The 22,200-nt window shown below is 40.2% G+C and overlaps 1 protein-coding gene across 1 annotated transcript in view; it reads right to left on the bottom strand.

Annotated features, from left to right (window-relative positions):
• The window catches only part of LY75 (lymphocyte antigen 75), a 73,496-nt gene that overhangs the window by 28,529 nt on the left and 22,767 nt on the right, over positions 1-22,200 (bottom strand). Inside the window, exons 14-24 of the mRNA XM_039493587.1 lie at positions 16,053-16,134; positions 13,702-13,773; positions 12,368-12,491; positions 10,264-10,299; positions 9,818-9,993; positions 6,853-6,917; positions 5,071-5,147; positions 4,512-4,648; positions 3,529-3,634; positions 1,124-1,284; positions 331-460 (exon numbers count right to left, since the gene is read on the bottom strand). Of these exons, the coding sequence (XP_039349521.1) occupies positions 331-460; positions 1,124-1,284; positions 3,529-3,634; positions 4,512-4,648; positions 5,071-5,147; positions 6,853-6,917; positions 9,818-9,993; positions 10,264-10,299; positions 12,368-12,491; positions 13,702-13,773; positions 16,053-16,134 (1,166 nt within the window). The remainder of the gene's footprint in view (positions 1-330; positions 461-1,123; positions 1,285-3,528; positions 3,635-4,511; positions 4,649-5,070; positions 5,148-6,852; positions 6,918-9,817; positions 9,994-10,263; positions 10,300-12,367; positions 12,492-13,701; positions 13,774-16,052; positions 16,135-22,200) is intronic.

The following is a 22,200-nucleotide window of genomic DNA, read 5'->3' as shown; positions in this document are numbered from 1 at the left end:
CTCAGGCAGCGTAACTCCACAGGAACTTCACTATCAGGGCCTCCACTGCCCATGGCTTTCCCCAAACACCTCTTAAAAGGGGTTTCACACTATGGATGGTGTCATGGAAAATGTAGGCATGGGAAATTTTTCAGGAGGGATGAGGTTTGTCCTCATGGCCCCACCATTGGATGCCCAGTATGGGCCTGCTCAGTTGCCAGAAGGATCCTGCCACCAGGGAACACCCTTCTTGAGGTGCTGTGTAGAGGGAGATTGTGCCTCAGGAAGGGTGATATTCATGCATGAAGGGGTTTCTTGGCAGGTGGATATTAGGGGCACAGTCAGTCTTACCTGCTGACTTCTGGCAGATACCCAAAAAATGCTCCTCAGCACAAGGCAAGAAATTCCACGTTCCAACATACAAAGATTTGGGGTTGTTGAGCATTATACCACACTGATTGTTTAGCTCCTCATCAAACATCTGAAAACCAGAAAACTCATCAAGTTCATGTATGATACAAGCATTCTTGTGTGGAGAGAGCGAATGAAGATCAAGTTAGGATAATATACTTCTCTTAGTTAGTATGTGCAGAGCAGTAGTACAACACACAGCTAGTTTATTTTGCAATATTACCTAGTTGCTGGATTATTTGTGAAAAAAATTACCTGGACCCACTATACTCTTTAAAAATTCTTGTTAATCAGTGGCATTCCATTATGTTTCTTATGCTTCTCAATGAACAGTGCAGCCAGGAAAACAATATGTATAATGGTTTATGGATGTATTCTGCAAATAACTGAACCAAAAACTTTATAGTAACATCCCTCTGCTACCTACATTTTTATGGAATGTGGCATCTCAGCTACATATTAGATATGCAAAGAGACTGAAGAGATTCCAATTTTTACATCCCTTTCCATTTTAATAATTAGTGTTCAAAACATATCATCCGAATAAAGATACAAAGAGCTCAGTCATTACTGGTCACCATGTCTGCCAATTAAGAATACAATTTCTTGGTTTGGGACCTTTACATGTTTTTTCTCTTTTGTTATTTTGATACAGTTACCAATACACCAACATTCTATACTTTTTATAGGACAAAACATCAGCCGGATTTGTATATTCAAACAGATAACTTACATCAAACGGAATCTTCCTTAGCCTTCCTCTCAGCAATGGGTGAAAGTTACTGTACAGCAGTCTACTGCCATCTACCCATTTGTTTTCCCTTATGTTGAAAAAAAACTTCAAACCAATCCAAATGTTTTCTTCCAAACCAGGAAGCAAGGATGTTAAAAAATCTGTTGGGCAGAAAAATAAAAATTTACATGCTATAATTTAGACAACCACAGTAAACATTTGGAAAACAGCTTGCATAAATAAGATAGTACAACCCCCATCTACATTAACTTAATTTCCCACCCTAGTCTTTGAAAATGAAATAAGCCATTTTAATAGAGTATTAAGTGTTTTGCAATGTTATCATTCCAAACTTTCCATATCCGACAAGGACATTATTTAAACAAATCATTTGAGAGGATTAGCCTTTTAACAAGCTAAGGTCTAATTGAGAGCCAAGAGATGAGTTTAACTTGTTTCTGTCTCTCTCCTCCTCTCCCTCCCTGACATCAACCTTGTCTCCTTGTGTCTCCACCCAAATTTCAGAAGGTGCCTCCCTATTGCTCTGTAAGACCTTCTACTGACTTCCCACAGAAGCATTAAAAGCGGGCTCCATGTCCTCTTTGAGGGCATGGAGAGTTTCACTTGCTTCCCACACACCTCGCTCTCCGACTGCTGGGCATGCCTCTAAAACAGGACCACTTGCTGAATAAGTGTCTGATTTACTCAACCAAGAAACAGAGAAAGTCAGGATAGAGGGAAGGGATCAGTTTCAACCAAGACAGACTCAGGAATCCCAAGACAGCCACTCTTTGTTCTCTGTGGCAACGCCCACTATTGGGTGAGGCTACGAATACTTAATGTGTGTCAGGGCTTGCCAGGGCTTAGCCTCAGCACCCCTAGGCTTGACAGTTCATAGCCCTGGGACCTCTAGGCTTGCTGCATCAGTTATGAATGTAAAATAATTGCTTCAGCCCCAGCACCTCTTTCATTACAAATTAAGCACTGAATGTTCGTTAAGACATTTAGAACTAGCTACCTGCCATATGTTAGCTAGCTCCAGGCTAGTCCCAAGCTCTTTTCCTAAACTAGACAAACCCATTAAAGGTTAAAACCTCTCAGGAGTAGTCACTATCTGATAGCCAGCTACAGAAAGGGCCACAGTACATGAGGGATGGAGGGAAGGCTGGCAGGAAGAGGTGGTTACCTAAGTTGTGGCAGAGCTGTCTTTCTCCACCACAGCTTTGCCATTGCACCGACTTGCCTGGCAGACAGGGCCGGCTCCAGACACCAGCGCAGGAAGCAGGTGCTTGGGGCGGCCAAAGGAAAGGGGCGGCACATCCGGGTCTTCAGGGGCAATTCGGTGGCAGGTCCCTCAGTCTCTCTTGGAGCAAAGGACCCGCCGCCGAAGAATGCCGCCGATCGCGGCTTTTTTTTTTCCTTCTTCGCCGCTTGGGGCGGCAAAAAAGCCTGAGCCAGCCCTGCTGGCAGAAATCTGTCACCAGGACTAATTTATTATGCTAAATATCCTTCAATCAATTGAAATGAACTTCCATTTACACAATCATGCTAAGAAATGTTTGGAGCAGAATATGCTTTTCTAGGGTTAAAAGAGTTCTGAATTGCTCTAGTCTCAGCCACTTGAGTTCCAGTGTGGGTCCATCTCAATGCTGTGATAGAGCAGCAGACTGCTCTTCCACTGTGCACTGTTAACTACTGAAGTGGCCTGCCTGGTCTATTTTCTATATTCCACTGCATTGAACTGACTTGGCTGGAGGTCACTTACCTATACAAATAATGCTACACATAATATGGAGCTCTGTTGTGAGCTACATCTTCAGACATATCTGTAGGCAACTACCTGCCCACTACAGAAATACAAACGTATTAACAGATGTCTCTCTCAACAGATAGGTAGTCAGACACATCTGTAGACAGCTATTTGCAGCAAATATCTTCTCTTCATTGCATTCACCTCAATGAGGTTTTAACTTCTGAAGTAAAGCTTGGAAACTGCTTTAGACACGGTCCCTCTACTCTTCATAAATCTCTGGTAGTCTTTGAAATTTCTAATTCCCTTCATACACCAGGGTATGAAGAAAAACTGGTCTTTGAACTGGTTCTTTTCCTTTTTCCACGGTTTGCCCATTGTGTGTGCATTTCCCATTCTGTGACAGGCAGAATTCCTCTGACAGTGCAAATAAGGCATTAGTTATAGGTTTTTATTTTATTGTGAATTTTTAGAATTATTTCAGTAAGACTCAAAGTAATTGAATGATTTTACAATCAGATAACACTGCCACATAATTCCCAGTCTGCTGCATGATCCTGTGCAGTTATGCTGCATAGACTGGGGAAGGGGCTTGACATATTATTTTGGTCTAAAGTTCTGTATAGTATAAAGAGCCTTGAATTTACCATCATACCTTGTTCAGCTTGGCTTGAGATTGATGGAAGAGTGCCTCCAAAAGTTTCACATACTTCATTGGCTTCTTTAAATGTTAAAAATCTGTGTTCTATCTTTAGAAAACACTGCAAAATAAAAATGGTAAAAGCTTATGCAATGTAGCACGAGTTCACTTTCTCTTTAAGATTTATTGTATCTTAGATGTAATTCATAAATCAATGACCCTAAAACCCTCACACCTCACTTATCTTGCTTTCTGTGAGAAACTATTAGAAGTGCAATTATAGATAAATGCATACAGGCTCTGATACAGCAAGGTGTCTTTAACAGGGTGACTGTCCCGTTAAGGATAGTAGGGACTAAGGGACACTAAACCCTGTTTTTCTTTAAGATTCCTGGGACTTTTGGAGCAGATGAAGACCTACAGACGGGCAGAGGCAGGTGTTGGGAGAGAGGAAGATGGTCCCAGAGACATAGTTAATGCTTGGGGGAAACCAAGGCTACTGTTTCTTTAAAGGACCAGAAGCCTTGTAGTGCAGGGTGGGACAAGGCTCCCCTCTCTCCCAGCTAAGTGGGAGGAGCCTGGAGAAGGAGGGCAGCATATAGCTGCCTCCTTTTTCACAAGAGGGCAAGGATTGCCATCTGCTAATCTCTCTCAGCCCAGAGAGGAAAAGGGCTGAACTACAAAGTGGTGGAGGCAGCTGATAAAGAAGCTGGTTTTAAGGCATCAGCTACTCTGAATTAATACAGATCGCAAGGTGGCGGCTTTTGGACCGATGAGCCCAGGAGAAGGAACTTGATGGAACTGATGCAAAAACATTGAGAAGGAGAGCTGTGGGACACCTGAAAGAAGAACAGGGGTTGGGGCTGAGGGCTACCGGGTCCTCTGCAAAGGAGGGATCTGGTTTAAACACTCTGGCCTGAAAGTGAGGCTTGGTCTACACTACAAAGTTAGGTTGACGTAATGCAACTAATGATGATTGTCCTATATTCCCCCTTTACCTTGTTCTGAAACAGAATCCATTCTTTAGGGCATCCTCCTTTACGGGGGTGATACTCTGGCTCATGTTTCTCCAGTAAGGATGCATTAGATTTTTCACATATGAAGGGCAGTTTCAGATTGCAGTTTATTGGATAGTCTGTAGGAAATATAAATAAAGTTATCATCTGTATTATGATAATGACTATGATGTGCTAGGTGCTACCTACACTTGTGGGAAGAGACAGTCCTATGTAACTATAACATACAGCTGCAAATTATGCAAAGTAAAGTATTTTAAAATGACAGTAGAATAAAGCATAAAAAATTAAATGTATGAGAAAATATTGTATTGATAAGAAAGGACCAGATTTGATAACCTTACTCACTTTCAGTAGCTACTTGCTCTACAAGTGGTATCACTGACTTCAGTGGAGAAATGTGGAATAAAGTCCTATACATGGTAAGTGTGAGTTTCAGAATCTGTCTCACAGCGCAAAAAGTCATTTGCTCCTGGATCTTGTATTCAATATTGCATTCTGGACAGAGCTAATATTTTTTATATTAAGGAAACAACCTTACCTCTATACCAGCCCTTCGAAGAAATATACCAACAATCCCTCCAGAATCGATCATGGAAACGTGGAAATAACTGTAAACTAGATACAAACATTTCAGAGTCAATCTCTGACAAAAGATTCTCTTTTAGGGGCAAATCCCGGGCATGGCAGCAGAACTAGCGTGCCTCTGCTGCTTGGGAGAGAGAAAATGTCAAGGGCGTACACATATAAAGGGGTTGCCTGTGCCCTAACGTGCCAGAGGTTTAGGGAGAGGGCAAATGTCGGGGAAAGTGGGCGGTAGGGTCAGCAGATCTGTAGTGATTAGTGTAGTCATGGATATACTGACCAAATCAACCCTACAGAGAAGTACACAACAGCCTAGCTACTTAGACTGTACACTAAGGAGCTGTCTAATTGTCTGTCCCTACTGCAACCCCTCCTACATTATCATGCACCGTGAGGATAATAAAATATAGATTCTACATTCTTCTGTTCTAAATTATTCTTTTTTAAAATGTAGCATTTTGCTACTTATGCATCCTAAGATTTTCTTGGACAGGGAAGGCCCTGTTCCTTAGCTGCAGCTGAGGACCACACAGTGCAACTCAGGAGGGTTGTATAAAGGTTGCTGTAAGACATCTCTGCATTTCCCTGATCCTGGATCAACACTGTGCCAGACTATGTCGTAAACTAGAAGCAGCCTGAAGGCTGCTCTAAATTACACTGCCTGCCAATGGCACCAAGGACCAGTGATCCCCAGGGCACAAAGAAGCCCTGGATAACTCTCAAGCCAGGCACGGGGAGGAGTGGTGGTGTAGGAGCCTTATCCTGATTTTACAACACCAAAGGATTCCCTAACCTAGGGTAATCTTCCTGTGGCTGGGCATGGCAGAAAGCAGAGACGAGGACAGAAGATGACTTATCCAATTTCATATGCTCTATATGTAAATATTTTGTTCATGGTTTTTAACTTACAAGATGAACTGAAAATTTTTGGTTTTGTTGTTTTCTTAAATGGAAGAGTAAAATAATGTAAAAACCTCCAATCCTGTTTCAGAACTCAAGTAATTAATGGGCTACATGGGCAGGCTTAAAATCACAAATAAAAACATTTGAAATAGGAACCAGAAAGGGTTAACTGTTAGGACCAGGGTTCAAGCTTTCAGGGCTTCTAATGATACCACTAATGTATTAAGTCCCTGGCCATGCAAAGACTTATGCCTGTGCAGAAGTCTTTGGGGACAATGTCTGAAAAGCACTTTGAAGACATGAAGCCTCATATAAGAACTAAGTGTTATTATTACTGATTTAGGTGTTAGAAATGTTGCTAACCTTTGTAGTGGGAACAGCACTCTGCAAACATTCCTGCTTGAATTAGCTGCTAAGTCCTTAGTTCAAGTATTAAGTCTACACATATATTCTGTTGATTATTTATTATACTCAAAATCCCCAGTGTCCTAAACTCCTCACCAAAAGAAATAAAGACTCAGTCGGTGCTCCAGAGACCTTACACTTTAAATTTGACGTGGCAAGGAAAAGTGCAGGCCATATGCAGAAAAAAAAGGGGGAAGGCAAGAGAAAGGAAAAGAGTCACAATTATCAGATAATGTGGTTTTGTTAACAAGGTTTTTCAAATAATTATTTTATGCTTTTTGTAGCTGACCTGTCAGAAGTGAGCTTTGTTAACAATTTGGGATTATTCAATAGTCATTTTAAAAAACCCACTTATTTTACTAAATTTTTCCCCATACAAGAAATGTCAACAAAAGTTTATAATAATGTTGCCTGCAAATAGAGTACATACGGTGAATGATGGCTAGCTCCATGATCCATGTATTTCAGCCACCACTTCTGCTCTGCACCTGACAACTGCAAAAATAAACAAACAACTAGATTTTACCACCATGTATAATATAATATCACAAGATAGACCACTGGTCTTCATCCACCCTTGTGGCAAAATTCCTTTTGATGTAAATGGTTTAACAGAAGCAGGACTGGAACTTACAAGTAATATTCTTGTAAATGATTCAAAAATTCAAGTGACTAACTTCTTGGTCTTGGCTATAGACTATGCACGGGGAATTTGCAAATTCTAGTTCATAAAGGGGCATTGTCAGGTCAGATATTTTAAAATCTCAAATCTGTTTCTAGTAGTTCTTTATTATTAAAACCAATACTACATTCAAATACACCTCTCCCCCAATATAACGTGACCCGATATAACATGAATTCGGATATAACACAGTAAAGCAGCGCTCTGGGGGGGCAGGGCTGCACGCTCCGGCGGATCAAAGCAAGTTCAATATAACGTGTTTTCACCTATAATGCGGTAAGATTTTTTGGCTCCTGAGGACAGCATTATATCAGGGTAGAGGTGTATATTTTCCCACTGCTTACTATATTTTGAATGTTTACATTTCACTCAGTTGGGATCATAAAATCGGGCTAGTCAGTTTCAATGTTGGGTTCCCATGTGCTAATACACAAGGGTTCTCCATTTTTTTTCATGGTAGGTCACATCTTAATAGTGATCTTAATGACATCTTCACATCTTGTGCACCCTATTCTTCATAAAAGCATGTATGATCTACTCTCCCATTCAAGATCATATAATATCTTTGTGGCAACTACAGCAATTACTTAGATGGAAAGGTAATACAAGGACAGATTTTGTGTATCTGTAGCTGTTTTTAGTGCAATAAGTTTCTTGACCTTTTTGAACAGAGATAATCTTACTGCCTTACATACTTCATTTTGGGATGGATCCTCTGGCCCAGCCAAGTAGCTTTCAGTGTGGAATGAGGGGGGAGGAATAAAGGGTGGTTTTAAGACACCTTTGCTGAGAACAGGAGTGGGAAAAAGCGGTGCAATGAGCCTGAGAATCCAGCCCTTAATCTTTTCCTCCTTCTACACTGTTTCTCTCACCTGTAAACAAGGGTGAGAGCTAGCTCTCTGTGGACCAATAGAAAGTGCTCTTTGGACCATCAAAATCCCCTTGACCAGTATGGGGACCTCTGTGCCAGCACAATGAAGTAATATTTGTTTGCAAAGAGCATGGAGGAACATTTAAAATAAAGAATAAAATGGTTGTAATTGAAATGAAAGTACAGTACTATAATAAAAACTTTCTTAGGGGCCAGATCACACCCTTAGGATACATGCAGTGATGGGACACCTCTGAGCATAGAGCCATCCCTACACATAGAAGGTAAAGAGAACAGCTGTCTCTGTGGCAATATAGCCCTTTCACCCAGGCTGTGAGGAAGCCTTTCGTTAGGTTGGGGGGGGTGGGGGGGGATGAGGCAGGCTGGATTGATGTGCCTCTTCTCCCACCACTGCACAGAGAAACAGAGCCCCCTCTGCTATGGGGAACATCTTAAAGAGGGGTTCCGGGCACTTGCTCCAGGATCCCTAACAACTCCAGTGGAGTCACGCTGTCGGGCAGAGATGATGCATAACTCCTGATGGTGGGGGGGAGGGCACAATTTAAAGGTGTGGGGGGGCATGTAACTCTTGAAAGTGCTGGGGCACGTGACCACCCCTTGTGTCGCCTTTGGGCTGAGGAGCAGCGACAGAGCCAGGAGCACTAGAGTAATTGCAAGCGAGCACCTCAGAGAGCATCTCATGGCAGCCGGGCTCTGCAGACAGGGGCCAGCTCCAAGGGGCATTGCCAGTGGCACCAGGCTCCTTCGGGTGCAGCTCAGGCTGTGCTGCCCGCCCTGCCTGGGGGGCGCCCAGCTGTGCAGAGGCGGCAGAGGTTGCCTGGTGGAGGTGGCCAGTGTGGAGAGCCAGGCGCCCGAGTGGGCCAGGCGACTCCCACCAGCTTCTGATCTGCCAGCTCCTGGCAGGAGGACAGTTTTCAAACTGTGGGGTGCACACACAGAGTTTGAAACGCTCTGTGCTAAATGGAAGGCAGAAATGGGGGGGTGGGGACAGGACACCCCTAAACCACCACCCCCCACCATCCCCTCTGCTGCCAGACAACCAGAGCACAGTTGCAAGATACCCAAAGTTGGTGTGAAGTCATAGAACCTTCTTGTGGATGACCCTGTGTGTCCTCCAAAACCATGTAGGATCTGCAAAATTGGAGGGTTGGACTCATGAGTTTTTCTTCCTGGGGGCAAACCCCATCTTAATCCTAATGGAACAATTCTAAGGAAACTCCATGAGGGGACCCTGTTAACTTCCCACCTCCAATAAATAAAGAGTGATGTCTCAATGACACTGAAAAAAGGCAGTAACTGAGATATGGCACTCTGAAGTCTTTTTTTTTTTAAATGATTCCCACAGAGCAGCTGATTTCCTGATTACATAAACTATACGCTCTGCCCTACAAGGACTGATCACATCTGTCTATTACTGGTTTCTAATATAGTCCTCTTATTCAGATAATGGTGTGATGTCCCCATGTTGGAACACACATATACAAAATGACTATACAGTGTTACAGCTCTGGCTGAATCCACGAACAATGGAATGTTTATGGTAATCTTGTCACAACATCTCCTTGCTGTTTGGAGCTTGTGTTCTGTTATTAAAATTATTTTAACAGGCTGTTTTAAAATTTAAATATTTAAATGCAGATTTAAAGGAGATTAAAACAAAATTGATTATTTCCTCTTTCAACTAAGCCTCTCCTTTTACAGGCGTTTTAAAAACTATTATGGGTTATATGTCAGTGAAAAATTAAAAGAAAAACATTAACATTCGTATACTGGAAACACTTGCAACAAAGACAATTCCTGATGAACAATGTATTTCATTACCTTTTCTATTTTGGTTAGGAGTGCCCTTAGTTTTGTATAAGAGTCCACTGATGCTAAGTCACTATCATTGTTTGCACAGTAGAGAGCAGCTTCTTGGTAGGTCAGGTTTTTATCTGGCACAAACCAAAATTCAGCTCCATCAATAACAAGTGGCGGTCCATGAATTCCATCTACATCTGGGGAAGAAAAGCACACATACACACATGGCATTAATCCTGGAAAATGATTACACTCAGAAAAGGAAAGGGCTGGACAATCTGGGCCTGATGCTGAGAGGAGCTGTATTTACATCTCCCATTGAAATCAATGAGAGCTGAGAGTGTTGACCTATCTCTGAATCAGGCTTCTGTGTGTCAGCATGATCTTCACTAACATCAGAAAGGATATATAGTGAGAAACACTAGACACAAGTACCTGAAACATATGTAAAAACTAAATCTGTTTACCTGGTGTATACCACTCTGGTGTCTTTGGGGTACTACCTGTTCAGGAGAGAAAGAAACAATCACTGATCTTGCATTCCTGATACACATACTTCCACTGAAGTCAATGGGAGCTTTGCACGCATCAGACTTAAAGTTATGTTTTTCTCCTTATTAGAGATGTGTAAGCACCAAAGCTCACACTAATAATAATGCCAATTCTCCACACACATAGGCACTAAGATTTGGCATTTTCACTGCAAATTTCCAACAAGTCAAGGAAAGTTTTATGTCCCCAAAAGCTATTTTTCTGACCAACTAGAATAATTAGAAGAAGCCAAGATTACTAGATGCTAAAACTCCTAACTCCTCACAAAAACAAGTGCATCTGTGCAGAACCCTCATGCCATCCTTTCTCCACCCTCACCAGAGAAACCCTTTTCTGTGTATTTTGCTACTCTGGAGACCCAAATCATAAATTTTACAAGACGATTACAGGACAAATTCAAGTCTGGAGGAATTAGCTGTCCAAGCTGTCCAGGAGATTTTCTTTTGTTTATAAATACTGCTTATACATTTTAAATAAAGCACATAAATGCTGGAACGCCATGATCTGTATCTCTCCACCACACTAAGGTATCTACATTCCCTGTGGCACATTTCTCACTCCACGGGAACTTAAGGGGTAGAAGCAAGGTTGGACCCTAGAGAACTGATACAAGGTCCTTCCCCCAGTAATAGTTTATTTGTGAGTGTTTTGTATGTTTATATTTCTATGAACAGGAGCCTATGAGACATGCAAGGGATTTCAGGCCCTTGCCTCGTGTACTGTTATTGCCAGTTGGTTAGAGGATGTGGTAAAGTACTGGTTGCCAAATTTATTACGCTCATATCCTTTTCCCCCAACTAGAAAAAAAAAAGATGCCCAACAACCAAAAACTGTGAATTTCACACAACTTTAGAGAATATAACCCAGCTGTTACTCATACTTCAACCTTACACTTCCTAAATCAAGCACCCTTTCACGTTGATAATAAACAGCATTGAAAGTGTGACAGTCTCTCTCTTCTTATTTATTTAAAATACACAAAGTTCAAGTCTCGCTCTCACATTCTAAGGACTCTAGGTCTCAAGATTATTTTAATGCCTTCTGAGATGTTTTAAAGTCAGAGATCCTGGGTTTACTGTTAATGATGACAAAGTGAAAGAAGTAATTAAAGACATTCTAAACAAAAAACAGATGAGAGTTTCAGGGCCGCCCAGAGGGGGGGCAAGAGGGGCAATTTGCCCCAGGCCCCGGGCCCCACAGGCGCCCCCCACAAGAGTTTTTCGGGGCCCCTGGAGCGGGGTCCTTCACTCGCTCCGGAGGGGCCGGAAAACTCTTGCGGGGCCGGGCCCAGGAGCTTCTTCCGCTCCTGGTCTTCGCCGGCGGGGGGTCCTTCCGCCCCCCCCCGGCGGCGAATTACCGCCGAAGTGGGACCCGCTGCCGAAGTTCAGCTCGGTCTTCGGCAGTAATTCGGTGGCGGGGGGGCCCTTCCGTTCCGGGACCCGCCGCCGAAGTGCCCCGAAGACCCGCAGTGGGGGCCCCCGCCGCCGAATTACCACCGGGGACCCGGCTGCACTTCGGCGGCGGGTCCCGCTTCAGCGGTAATTCGGCGGCGGGGAGGCCCCCGCCGCGGGTCTTCGGGGCACTTCGGCGGCGGGTCCCGGAATGGAATGGCCCCCCGCCGCCGAAGACCCCAGGCCCCCGGAATCCTCTGGGCAGCCCTGGAGAGTTTAGATCAGGGGTCGGCAACCTTTCAGAAATGGTGTGCCGAGTCTTCATTTATTCACTCTGATTTAAGGTTTTGCGTGCCTGTAATGTATTTTAATGTTTTTAGAAGGTCTCTTTCTATAAGTCTATAATATATAAGTTACCAATTGTTGTATGTAAAGTAAATAAGGTTTTAAAAATGTTTAAGCAACTTCACTTAAAATTAAATTAAAATGCAGAGCCCCCTGGACCGATGGCCAGGAGCCAGGCAGCCTGAGTGCCACTGAAAATCAGCTCGCGTGCCGCCTTCGGCACGCATGCCATAGGTTGCCTACCCCTGGTATAGATGAATAAATGGATGTAAATGCAGCTTACCTTTTGTTATCTGGCAAACCCATTCAAGTCTAGCATCACACAGGAAAGGTTTTAAGTAAAAATCCAATTGTCTGTCGTCATAGAAATGAAGTCTCCAAAAATACCTCCGTGATATTCGAGTGGTCTGCATAAAAGTAGGGGGTGGGAAACTGTGTTGGTATACTAGATACAAACTTCTGGAGCAATAAAACTGTTTATAAGATACCTTAGATATCCTTGATGATAGACGTAATCTACCCTGTTGCCAACCCTTTGCAATTTTAACTGAATTTTTAACATGATAAAATATAGGTACAGCTTCAAAAATAGTCTCTGAACAACTAGAAATTATGAAGCAATCAGTTTAAAATGTATCCATTCACAGAAATCTCTTCTTGCAGCTCACTACAACACTGTGTGTTTGGGTTTTTTTTGTAATCCACAAATTTGTTTTTATCATGGAGTAATAGTCACTGCCCCTTAAAGGATTCTCGTATCTGTCCCGAAGGGACAATCGTCTGAATTGGCCCAGAAACAGGATTCTTCTTAGTATAATCAAAATAAAAAAAGCTCGATGCCACCTCTTGGTTTCTACAATAAAGATAATGTTGGTTCCTTTAGTTTGACAACACAGGATCAGACTCTTGTAATTGTGAAAACAGTGGTTACAAAAGCCACAATGCCCACTTCACACTTGTTTAGGGATAGTCTTCTTAACATCCAAAAATTTATTAGTCTAATATTTTAGATGAGAGGTTCTCTAAGGGCCATGGCTCCAGGGGGTTTCAGGGGCAAGAGGGTAGTGACCACCACCCTCTTCAATGAATACTAAATGAGAGAGGGTTCTGGATAAATGGGAGGGAACATCCCAGCATGATCCCAATACGGGAAACCAGGTAATTGTATGGAAAAGGTTGCGAAGTACTGTTTTAGCAGTCATACCATAAGGTTAGAGTTACATAGTAATGAGGCATTTATGAATATAAGAGAACCACACCAGACTGGATTAATGACTTGTAGGATCATAATTACAGTATTTTTCTAAATTGCTCTGTATGCGACATATTATTACAGTAGTATTTTAATAGAAGTAAAGAAGTGTTGATGAAAAGTCCTCGCTATATGTTGTTAGTAAATATTTACTCAGCAGTGGAAGTAAAACTGCTGTTTTTTGTGAAAATTAGCAGGTTTGTGAATTAACAAAAAGAAAAGTAGCATCTTTCTAATGTATATAGTTATAAATTTACAGCAGCAGTCTAAGTTTAATGTACAAAAACTTAAAAGTACAAAGTAAATATACTGTAAATAAAAATTTAATAAGAATATATTCATATTATTAAAATCTTGAAACATACCTTTAAAGCAGCACAGTCTCTAATGTCATAGACATCTCTTTGGAAATCGTGTGACATAACAACAGTGGTTTCCTACAGAGAGGGGAGGGATGGCAGAATTGTGACTTATTATTATTTGTGTCGAAGTACTGTCTAGGGACCCCGGTCATGATTCGGTCCCTTTGTGCTGGGCACTGTTGTAACACAGAATAAAAGGCTGTACCTGTCTCAAACAGCTTTCAATCTATGGCCCTGATTCTGCAAAGACATGTGTACATACAGTACTTAACTTATACTAGGGTGCTGATTAATCACAGTTAACTCTCACGATTAACTCAAAAAAATTAAACATGATTAAAAAATTAATCATGATTAATCACAGTTTTAATTGCATTGTTAAATGATAGAATACTAATTGAAATTTACTAAATATTTTTGGACATTTTTCTACATTTTCAAAAATATTGATTTCAAATACAACACAGAATACAAAGTGTACACTGCTCACTTTATATTATTTTTATTACAAATATTTGCACTGTAAAAATGATAAACATAAGAAATAGTATTTTGCAATTCACCTAATACAAGTACTGTAGTGTGAGCTCTTTATTGTGAAAGTGAAACTTACAAATGTAGATTTTTTTTGTTACATGACTGCACTCAAAACAATGCAAAACTTTAGAGCCTACAAGTCCACTCAGTCCTATGTCTTGTTCAGCCAATCGCTAAGACAAAAAAGTTTGTTTATATTTATGGGAGATAATGCTGCTGACTTCTTATTTACAATGTCACCAGAAAGTGAGAACAGGCATTCGCATGGCACTTTTGTAGCCAGCATTGCAAGGTATTTATGTGCCAGATACGCTAAACATTCGTATGCCCCTTCATACTTCGGCCACCATTCCAGTGGACATGTTTCCATGCTGATGATGCTTGTTAAAAAAATAACGTGTCACTTAAATTTGTGACTGTACTCCCTGGGGGGAAGAATTGTATATTTCCTGCTATGTTTTACCCGCTTTCTGCATATATTTCATGTTATAGCAGTCTCGGATGATGATCCAGCAATGATCGTTTTAAGAACACTTTCACAGCAGATTTGACAAAACGCAAAGAAGATACCAATGTGAGATTTCTAAAGATAGCTACAGCACTCAACCCAAGGTTTAAGAATCTGAAGTGCTGTCCAATATATGAGAGGGACAAGGTGTGGAGCATGCTTTCAGAAGACTTAAAAGCAACACTCTGATATGAAAACTACAGAACCCAACCCACCAAAAAAGAAAATCAGCTTTCTGCTAGTGGCATCTGACTCAGATGATGAAAATGAACATGCATTGGTCTGTACTGCTTTGGATTGTTATTGAGCAGAACCCATCATCAGCATGGATGCATGTCCTCTGGAATGGTGGTTGAAGCATGAAGGAATATATGAATCTTTAGCACATCTGGCATGTATATATCTTGCAATGCTATCTACAACATTGCCATGACAACACCTGTTCTCACTTTCAGGTGACATTTTGAATAAGACGTGGGCAGCATTATCTTCTGCAAATGCAAACAAACAATCTTGTTTGCCTGAGCAATTGGCTGAACAAGAAATAGGACTGAGTGGACTTGTAGGCTCTAAAGTTTGATATTGTTTTATTTTTGAATGCAGTTTTTTTGTATATAATTCTACATTTGTAAGTTCAACTTTCATGATAAAGAGATTGCACTACAGTACTTGTATTAGGTGAACTGAAAAATACGATTTCTTTTGTTTTTTACAGTGCAAATATTTGTAATAAAAATAAATATAAACTGAGCACTGTACACTTTGCATTCTGTGTTGTGATTTAAATCAATATATTTGAAAATGTAGAAAACATCAAAAATATTTAAATAAACGGTATTCTATTATTGTTTAACAGTGCTATTAACCGCAATTAATTTTTTTAATCACACGATTAATAATTAATTATTTTAATTGCTTGACAGCCCTACTTTATACATATAAACCAGCTTGAAAGTGAGATAGACATTTTCTGGAGAAGTCTAGACAAACCAAGGATATGGGGTTGAGAAGCTGAAGTACATCTTGGGATATAAAGACACCTTGTTCTGTCCAGCAGCATTTGGATCCTTATTACATTTAAATATTTTGACAGCAATACAGTATAAAGGCAGATTATTATTTATGAGATTATTTTTAATTGAGAAAGTCTCATAAGTGCAAAGTTTTACATAAGTGTTTTTCTATATTCTTCATGTGCCACAGAACAAGATTAATCTAAAATATCAGTAACTTGATTACATTTTCAATCCAATCTAAATTCAAACAAATGTTAATATGTATTTTCTGGATAAAGATTAATGTAACTTACCGGATTGTTATCACTCCACTGCCAGGTTCCTAGAGAATCTGGATTCCTCTTATTGAGTCCCACCCAGACCCATCGGTCATTACTGTAAATATATATTTAAAAGAAAAACCTCAGCATGAGTGTATGTTCATTCTAGCACATTAAATAAAAAGATTAATGAGTCATTTTAAAAGCCTTCCTTTAAATACCAAACTTTTGAGACAAGTACAAAAATACAAGTATAGCGTCTAATTCTGCAAACCCTTCGCTTTGTCCACGAAGCCCAGTATGAATTACTAGTATTGTATCTCAGTTTAAACAGCCTCTGATAGCACGTATTAATTAAAGAAGCCAATATTAATTTGGAGTCCCATTGCCTGGGATATTTAAAACAAAAGTAGCATAGATGAAACAAGCTAAGACAAAGGGGTTTGTGTTTTCTCTCTTCTCTTAGGTTCTGATTCAGCAAAGCACTTAGGCACATGTTTATTCCCCAGTAACTTCAATGAATTTACAAATGCAGGGCTGTCTTTTTTATTTTCGTTTTTCATTTTTTAGGAGTGGGGTAATTACCACTTAAAATTCTCAGTTCCATTCCAGGAGAAAGGTTGTCACTATAAAAGGGGATTTCAATATATTCAAAACTGCAGTAATACCACAGGTCTCCTTACTATTGATTGGGACTTTAAGGGCATTGTGACAGAGTGGGATATATCTGGGTCAGACCGTGAACTCCATTTGTATTGTAAGCTTCATTTTGGTTTAGGACGTCCACTTTGTTCTATGTGCTGAACGCATGTCCAGCCTTGCCAAAGCAAGGTTATGAAGTGTTCTAGTCAGTTACGCTGCCTAGGAAACAGTGCTGGTAACTTGATGACTTCTCAGAGATCATCCTTCAAAAAGACAACAATCTAGTGCCACCGACTCTGATTGTCTCTAAACTACCAGTCCATTCCCATGGAAAAATGGATGTTTTACACAGGATCCTGGAGGGGGAAAAGGGAAAAGCATCACAGTAGAGCACATGGCAAAAAGGAAGAGAGACTGTATTTAAGGATCGCTTTTCTGGCAAAGGATCTGTTCATCACCACATGCAAAAAGACTGGGTTGGAGAGAGAGAGGAGGCAGGAGGGACTCTGCCTAACCTGAAATGCTGACCAGACCATGGACTCAAAGAAGAGATGAGTTCAAACTAGGCAAGGGAGCATCTCAGGACTTTTTAAAAAAATTATTTCCAAAGATCTGTATCTCTTGAATGCTTTTTAAGAGGAAAGTGATTGTGACTAAAATTATTTTGCTAAGCCTGTGTTCCTTGCCTTACTGGCCTTGAAGGGGTTAATGTAGAAGCCAGAGTGCCCACAGCCTAGGTGGAACTCTCAGGGAGCAGAAGTAAACAGCTGGGGGTTGGGAGATCTGAGGCACTGACTCCAGGGTCTGGGATGGCTGGACTGCTGAGTCCCATGTCCCAAGGAAGGGCTCAGACAAGAGGTATGAGTCTGAGAGTGTGCCCTAGAGACCCAGAGCTAGAAGCAGTGACTCAGCTCAGAAACATGTGGGACGTAGGCTAGAATTTGAGTCCGTTTAAAATAGACTGGTGCCTGTCTAGAAACGAAGTGGGACAGGCTGCAAGAGGCATAACTAATTTGAATATAGTAAAGATACTAATTTCCAAGACCATCCATTTCTATTTGTCCTCCGATTCTTTTTACGGAAATTCTTGGTCATCTTTTTATTTAATTTGCAGACATACACCAAATACTGCATTGACTTACAATGTATGTAGCCTACTGAAGTCAGTGAGGTCACTTTGGGTGTTAAACCATCACAGAGTCTGGCCTATAGATGCAGATATTGTACATAACTAAAGATTTTACAATTCTACATTCTAGATCATCATTTGGGGCCAAAAATTGGCTCTTACTCCAGTAACCAGATCTGCTGGGTTTAAGTCTGCTTTGTCCTAGGGGAAATGGCACTTAATGCACTGGAGAATGACAGCCAGCAATTCCACATACATAGGGCTGATCCAAAATTCTCTGAAGTCAGTTGACTTCAGATCCAAAAAAGGCATTATTCATTTTGTTTACTCGGATTTTGATTAGTAGGATAGATGTTTTACTTAAAAAATAATCTTTGTGGCAAATATTTTGCCTTGCTCTAACATTAACTGTCTTCATATACCAGTGGGATATAAACTTACCATGTTCAATATTTTCTGCTCTTCTATAGTGATAGGACTTAAATGTGTACAAGTGTAGACTCTAAAGAACTTAGAATGCTCTATGTCACTCCCCAGCAAACCACTCAGAAACAGGTATTTACATTTATCTAACAGCTGAATTGCTTCTGACATTCTTCTTTTAGGATTTTACTCTTCTACAATTGTCCATCCCTGCACAGTTAATCAAGCACTGCTTAACTCCCTCTCTCTCTGAGACACATCCCAAAGCTTAGAGTGGCACAAGGAATCACCACAGACACACATACTGACTAATGACCCTAAAACACTTATTTCAGAAGACTTTGCAATAATTACTTGAGGGAACAGAGCAATTTTCAAAATCTTTGAACTTTGATACTCCCACCTATTTCTTAACCAGATGTCAAGTCAAGAGTTTCCCCAATTTATTTCCCAATTTGTAATAATTAACCTGATTATGTAATAAGACATTTCAGCTGATGTGGCACTTATAATATCAATTCATAGTTTGGCTTCTTTGTGAGAGCTCAAACATAATTATGAAACTTATTCAGCAACTGATCCACTATTTTTGATAGCACTCCAGCTCAAGTCAAGTCTTTTAGTACCCTAAGTTGAGTGCACTATCACTTCACCATGAAGTAAATTTAGAAGGCATCCCAGGCCAAAGTAATGCTAGAATACAGCTGTTAATTAAGATTCCATCTGCACTGCAACTATGATGGCATCAGGGAACCTTGTTACACCACTGTTGTCCCCTGCCCCAGTTACAACATGGTTAAAAGTTGTATTGTAGATTGCACCTAAATATGTTCTAGTTTAAAACCTTAAGTAGTCTAGGTTTTGGGGTGGTTACAGTTAGATCATGATATAGTGTTGTAGCACAGATGGAACCTAAAATGGATTCAATCTATGCTTTACCATGGACTCAAATATGATTGAGTTTAAAGGATTGTAAGTCTCCATCATCTGCTGCTTCTGTGCTGAAGGCTTTCCATTCAGATGAGGAGTACTCACACAGAATTAGAACTTGGTAAATGCTACCAAGTGTGGTATGGTCTTTTTTACTACTTGATGTAAATACTATATGGATCACTGACAATACTGCAACAGAGAGGTAGGTATGTTGCACTTTTCAATGATTGTTCTAAAAGAAAAAAAATAGTAACTCAGGAAATAAAAGTTCTAAATGCTCTACATAATTAAAAAAATGCAAAGCACAGCATAAACTAATAGCACCGTGTAAATGTATTTAAAGAATAATAATTTTAATGTGCCAGTCTCCGGACGCAATATTAACCATGTAACATCTCTTTAGTGGAAGTTAATGATCTCAAGACATAAGTGATTCACTCCTGCAACATTCTCTCCATGTTTTGGGCTATTGTTGTGTGCATTCTGTTATTGCTGCTCTCTTTGATTATACAGTCAGTTTATACTGTGCTTACTGTATTAGGGTCAATTTAAATTGCACTGTGGTTAAGTAAAAGATCCTAAATGACTTCAAGTGGGATATCCAAGTCAGGAGTAATCGAATGCCTTAAATCACGAAAGAGGATTATAACCAGTGTTGTACCATTGGATACAACAGCTGGCAAGGCATGACTGGGGTTAAGGAATGAAAGACTACGTGCAGTCAGATGCACTGAAATAGATCTGGAACCCCACGAGGACCTTCCCGGAAGGGCCGATAAAGACTGGTCAATGTGGCGATGCCTGAACCGCCTGTGCATACAAACTGGCAGGTCAAACACTAATATGATCAAATGGGGCTACTCTAATTACATGAGGTGAGGTGCAGACCATGGAGCACCTGCTCATTTGCCAACTCTTTGGGAAGATCTGTATGAAGGAGGACCTTGCTGCAGTGATGGTTCTCGAAAAACATCTAGTTTGTGACAAGGATACGAGGGGGAGGAGGAGGAGAAGAGGAGGAGGGAAATGGATCCAACCCTTACTCTATCAAGCAAAGTTTGAGGTTCCTTACATATGACATGTACAATATCTCACATTATAACATTGCCAGAATCTTTAGAAATTGTAAATCTTCATCTCCTGACTCCTAACAAAATAAACATGGCCATTAGTTGTAATTAATATTGGATAGGTATTGGCAAGCTGTAAAGCTGTGCCACCTACCTCTGTTCAGTGGGGAAACAAAATATAATGATTCCTTAAACATATTTCATAGTGAATTGGGTACAGAGAAACAAAACTTATACTTGCAACATGACAGAGTAAAATTAGAATAGATTTACTACATCTACATACAACAAAGTTGTATAGTATATTTTATTTGAGGGACATTAGTAAGTCACTTTAATAAAGAAGTTACAAGTGCCTTTTTCTGGGCTGTTCCATCTATGTATAGAGTATGTGGGTTTGTTGTTGTTTTGTATTAGTGCAAATAATGGCTGGGTCCTTTTCATAATTGGTGGATTTCCAAACAAAACAAATTGGATATTCAGCCACTGACTTTCAGTTTTTAAAACGTATTACAAGAGACTGTACCATTGGGAGCTATTAAATGCTTTTGCTTTAGTTTGTGAATAAAAATTAAAAAAGTTAAGTGAGGCTGGTTGCAACAACAAATTTAAGCTGGCAAGGGTTCTGCAAGGCTAAACTGTCAATCAAAAACTTTATTACACATGGATCTGACGACATACCCATGCATAACAAGGCTTTTCAGAGACAGCTTCTTTGACAAAAATCCAAGACTCACTGTTTATGTAGCATTTAAATTTCTTGATACCAGAGAACTCAACATACTCATCTAATGTCTGTACAGTGTTATCCCAGTTATGCCAAATAGAATCTGTGCCAACCATATTGCTAGATAGTACATTATTCATTGATTTAATTAATTAAAAAACAGAACTTTTATTTAGGCAGAGAGCATCTTGTGCACAAAAATAAAGCTCACTTTAAAAAATTTAATAATCAGCCATTCCTAGAGTAAGTTTTTTCTTCAAGTCAACCGGAATACAACAGTCGAGAACAGAGAGTAACTGTCACTATACCAAAATTCAGCAGAAAGAAGCAATCGTTTTACTGTAACAATGTAGGTTTAAAGTCATTGTAAAGAGAAGATGGAAAAAAACATCTCTGCTTTGCCTCTTTATTCCTGTCAAGAAAACTTTGGCCAACTTGTGTTCCCTTTAACACTATCCAGAGAAGTGGTATTATGTTCAGGAGATTGACTGTCATGGGCTCTTCTTAGAGTAGTTAATAATTGCCTAAACTGCCTCTGAGATGTTTCTAATGGTCAAGCCCCTGGACTTGAGTCCAATGAAGTTTTGGATCTATACTTACTACAGTACTACCCATGTACTGGGGACATAAAGAGACACAAAGGGTGAAATCCTGATCCTACTGAAGTCAATCGGTGTTTTGCCCTTGACTTCAATGGGAGCAGGATTTCACCCAAAATCTTGTCACCAATACGACAACGAAAATGATGATAATGAAAACATATTACTGCTTCGTTTTTAAAAAAAAGTCGCCCATTCCATTCTAGTGGGAAAGCAGAATTTTACAAGGTTGATTTAACTAACAGAATCTCTACTGCTTTGCAATAAGAAGTAAATACATGGGTGCTGAGACAGATGAACTATTATGCAAAGAAGAGGCAATCAAATATGCTACAGAACAATTAAGGCTATTGATATTATACAACAAACATATACAGGAAAAATACAATTTTCTACTTCATTAAGAGCTTTTCAAAGTCCTGCACTGTCTCCTTCTTGACACTCTAGTGATATACACTTTAGGGACATGTCTAAGATGAATGGTGTAAGTGATCCAGGACAGTCCTAAAAAGTAATTAATTCTTCATTGGAATGACTTATTTGGAAAAAAAAGATGTATAACTGTCATAAAACTAACGTCATCTGGAATCAAGCCTGTTTCTTTTAAGCCTAAATCTGGCTAATTGTTAGAGCTTTCAATTTCATTTCTGAGAAGACT

Source organism: Mauremys reevesii, linkage group 11 (genome assembly GCF_016161935.1).
Source record: "Mauremys reevesii isolate NIE-2019 linkage group 11, ASM1616193v1, whole genome shotgun sequence".
Taxonomy (NCBI): Eukaryota; Metazoa; Chordata; order Testudines; family Geoemydidae; genus Mauremys; species Mauremys reevesii.
This window is presented reverse-complemented; position numbering and strand designations above follow the sequence as displayed.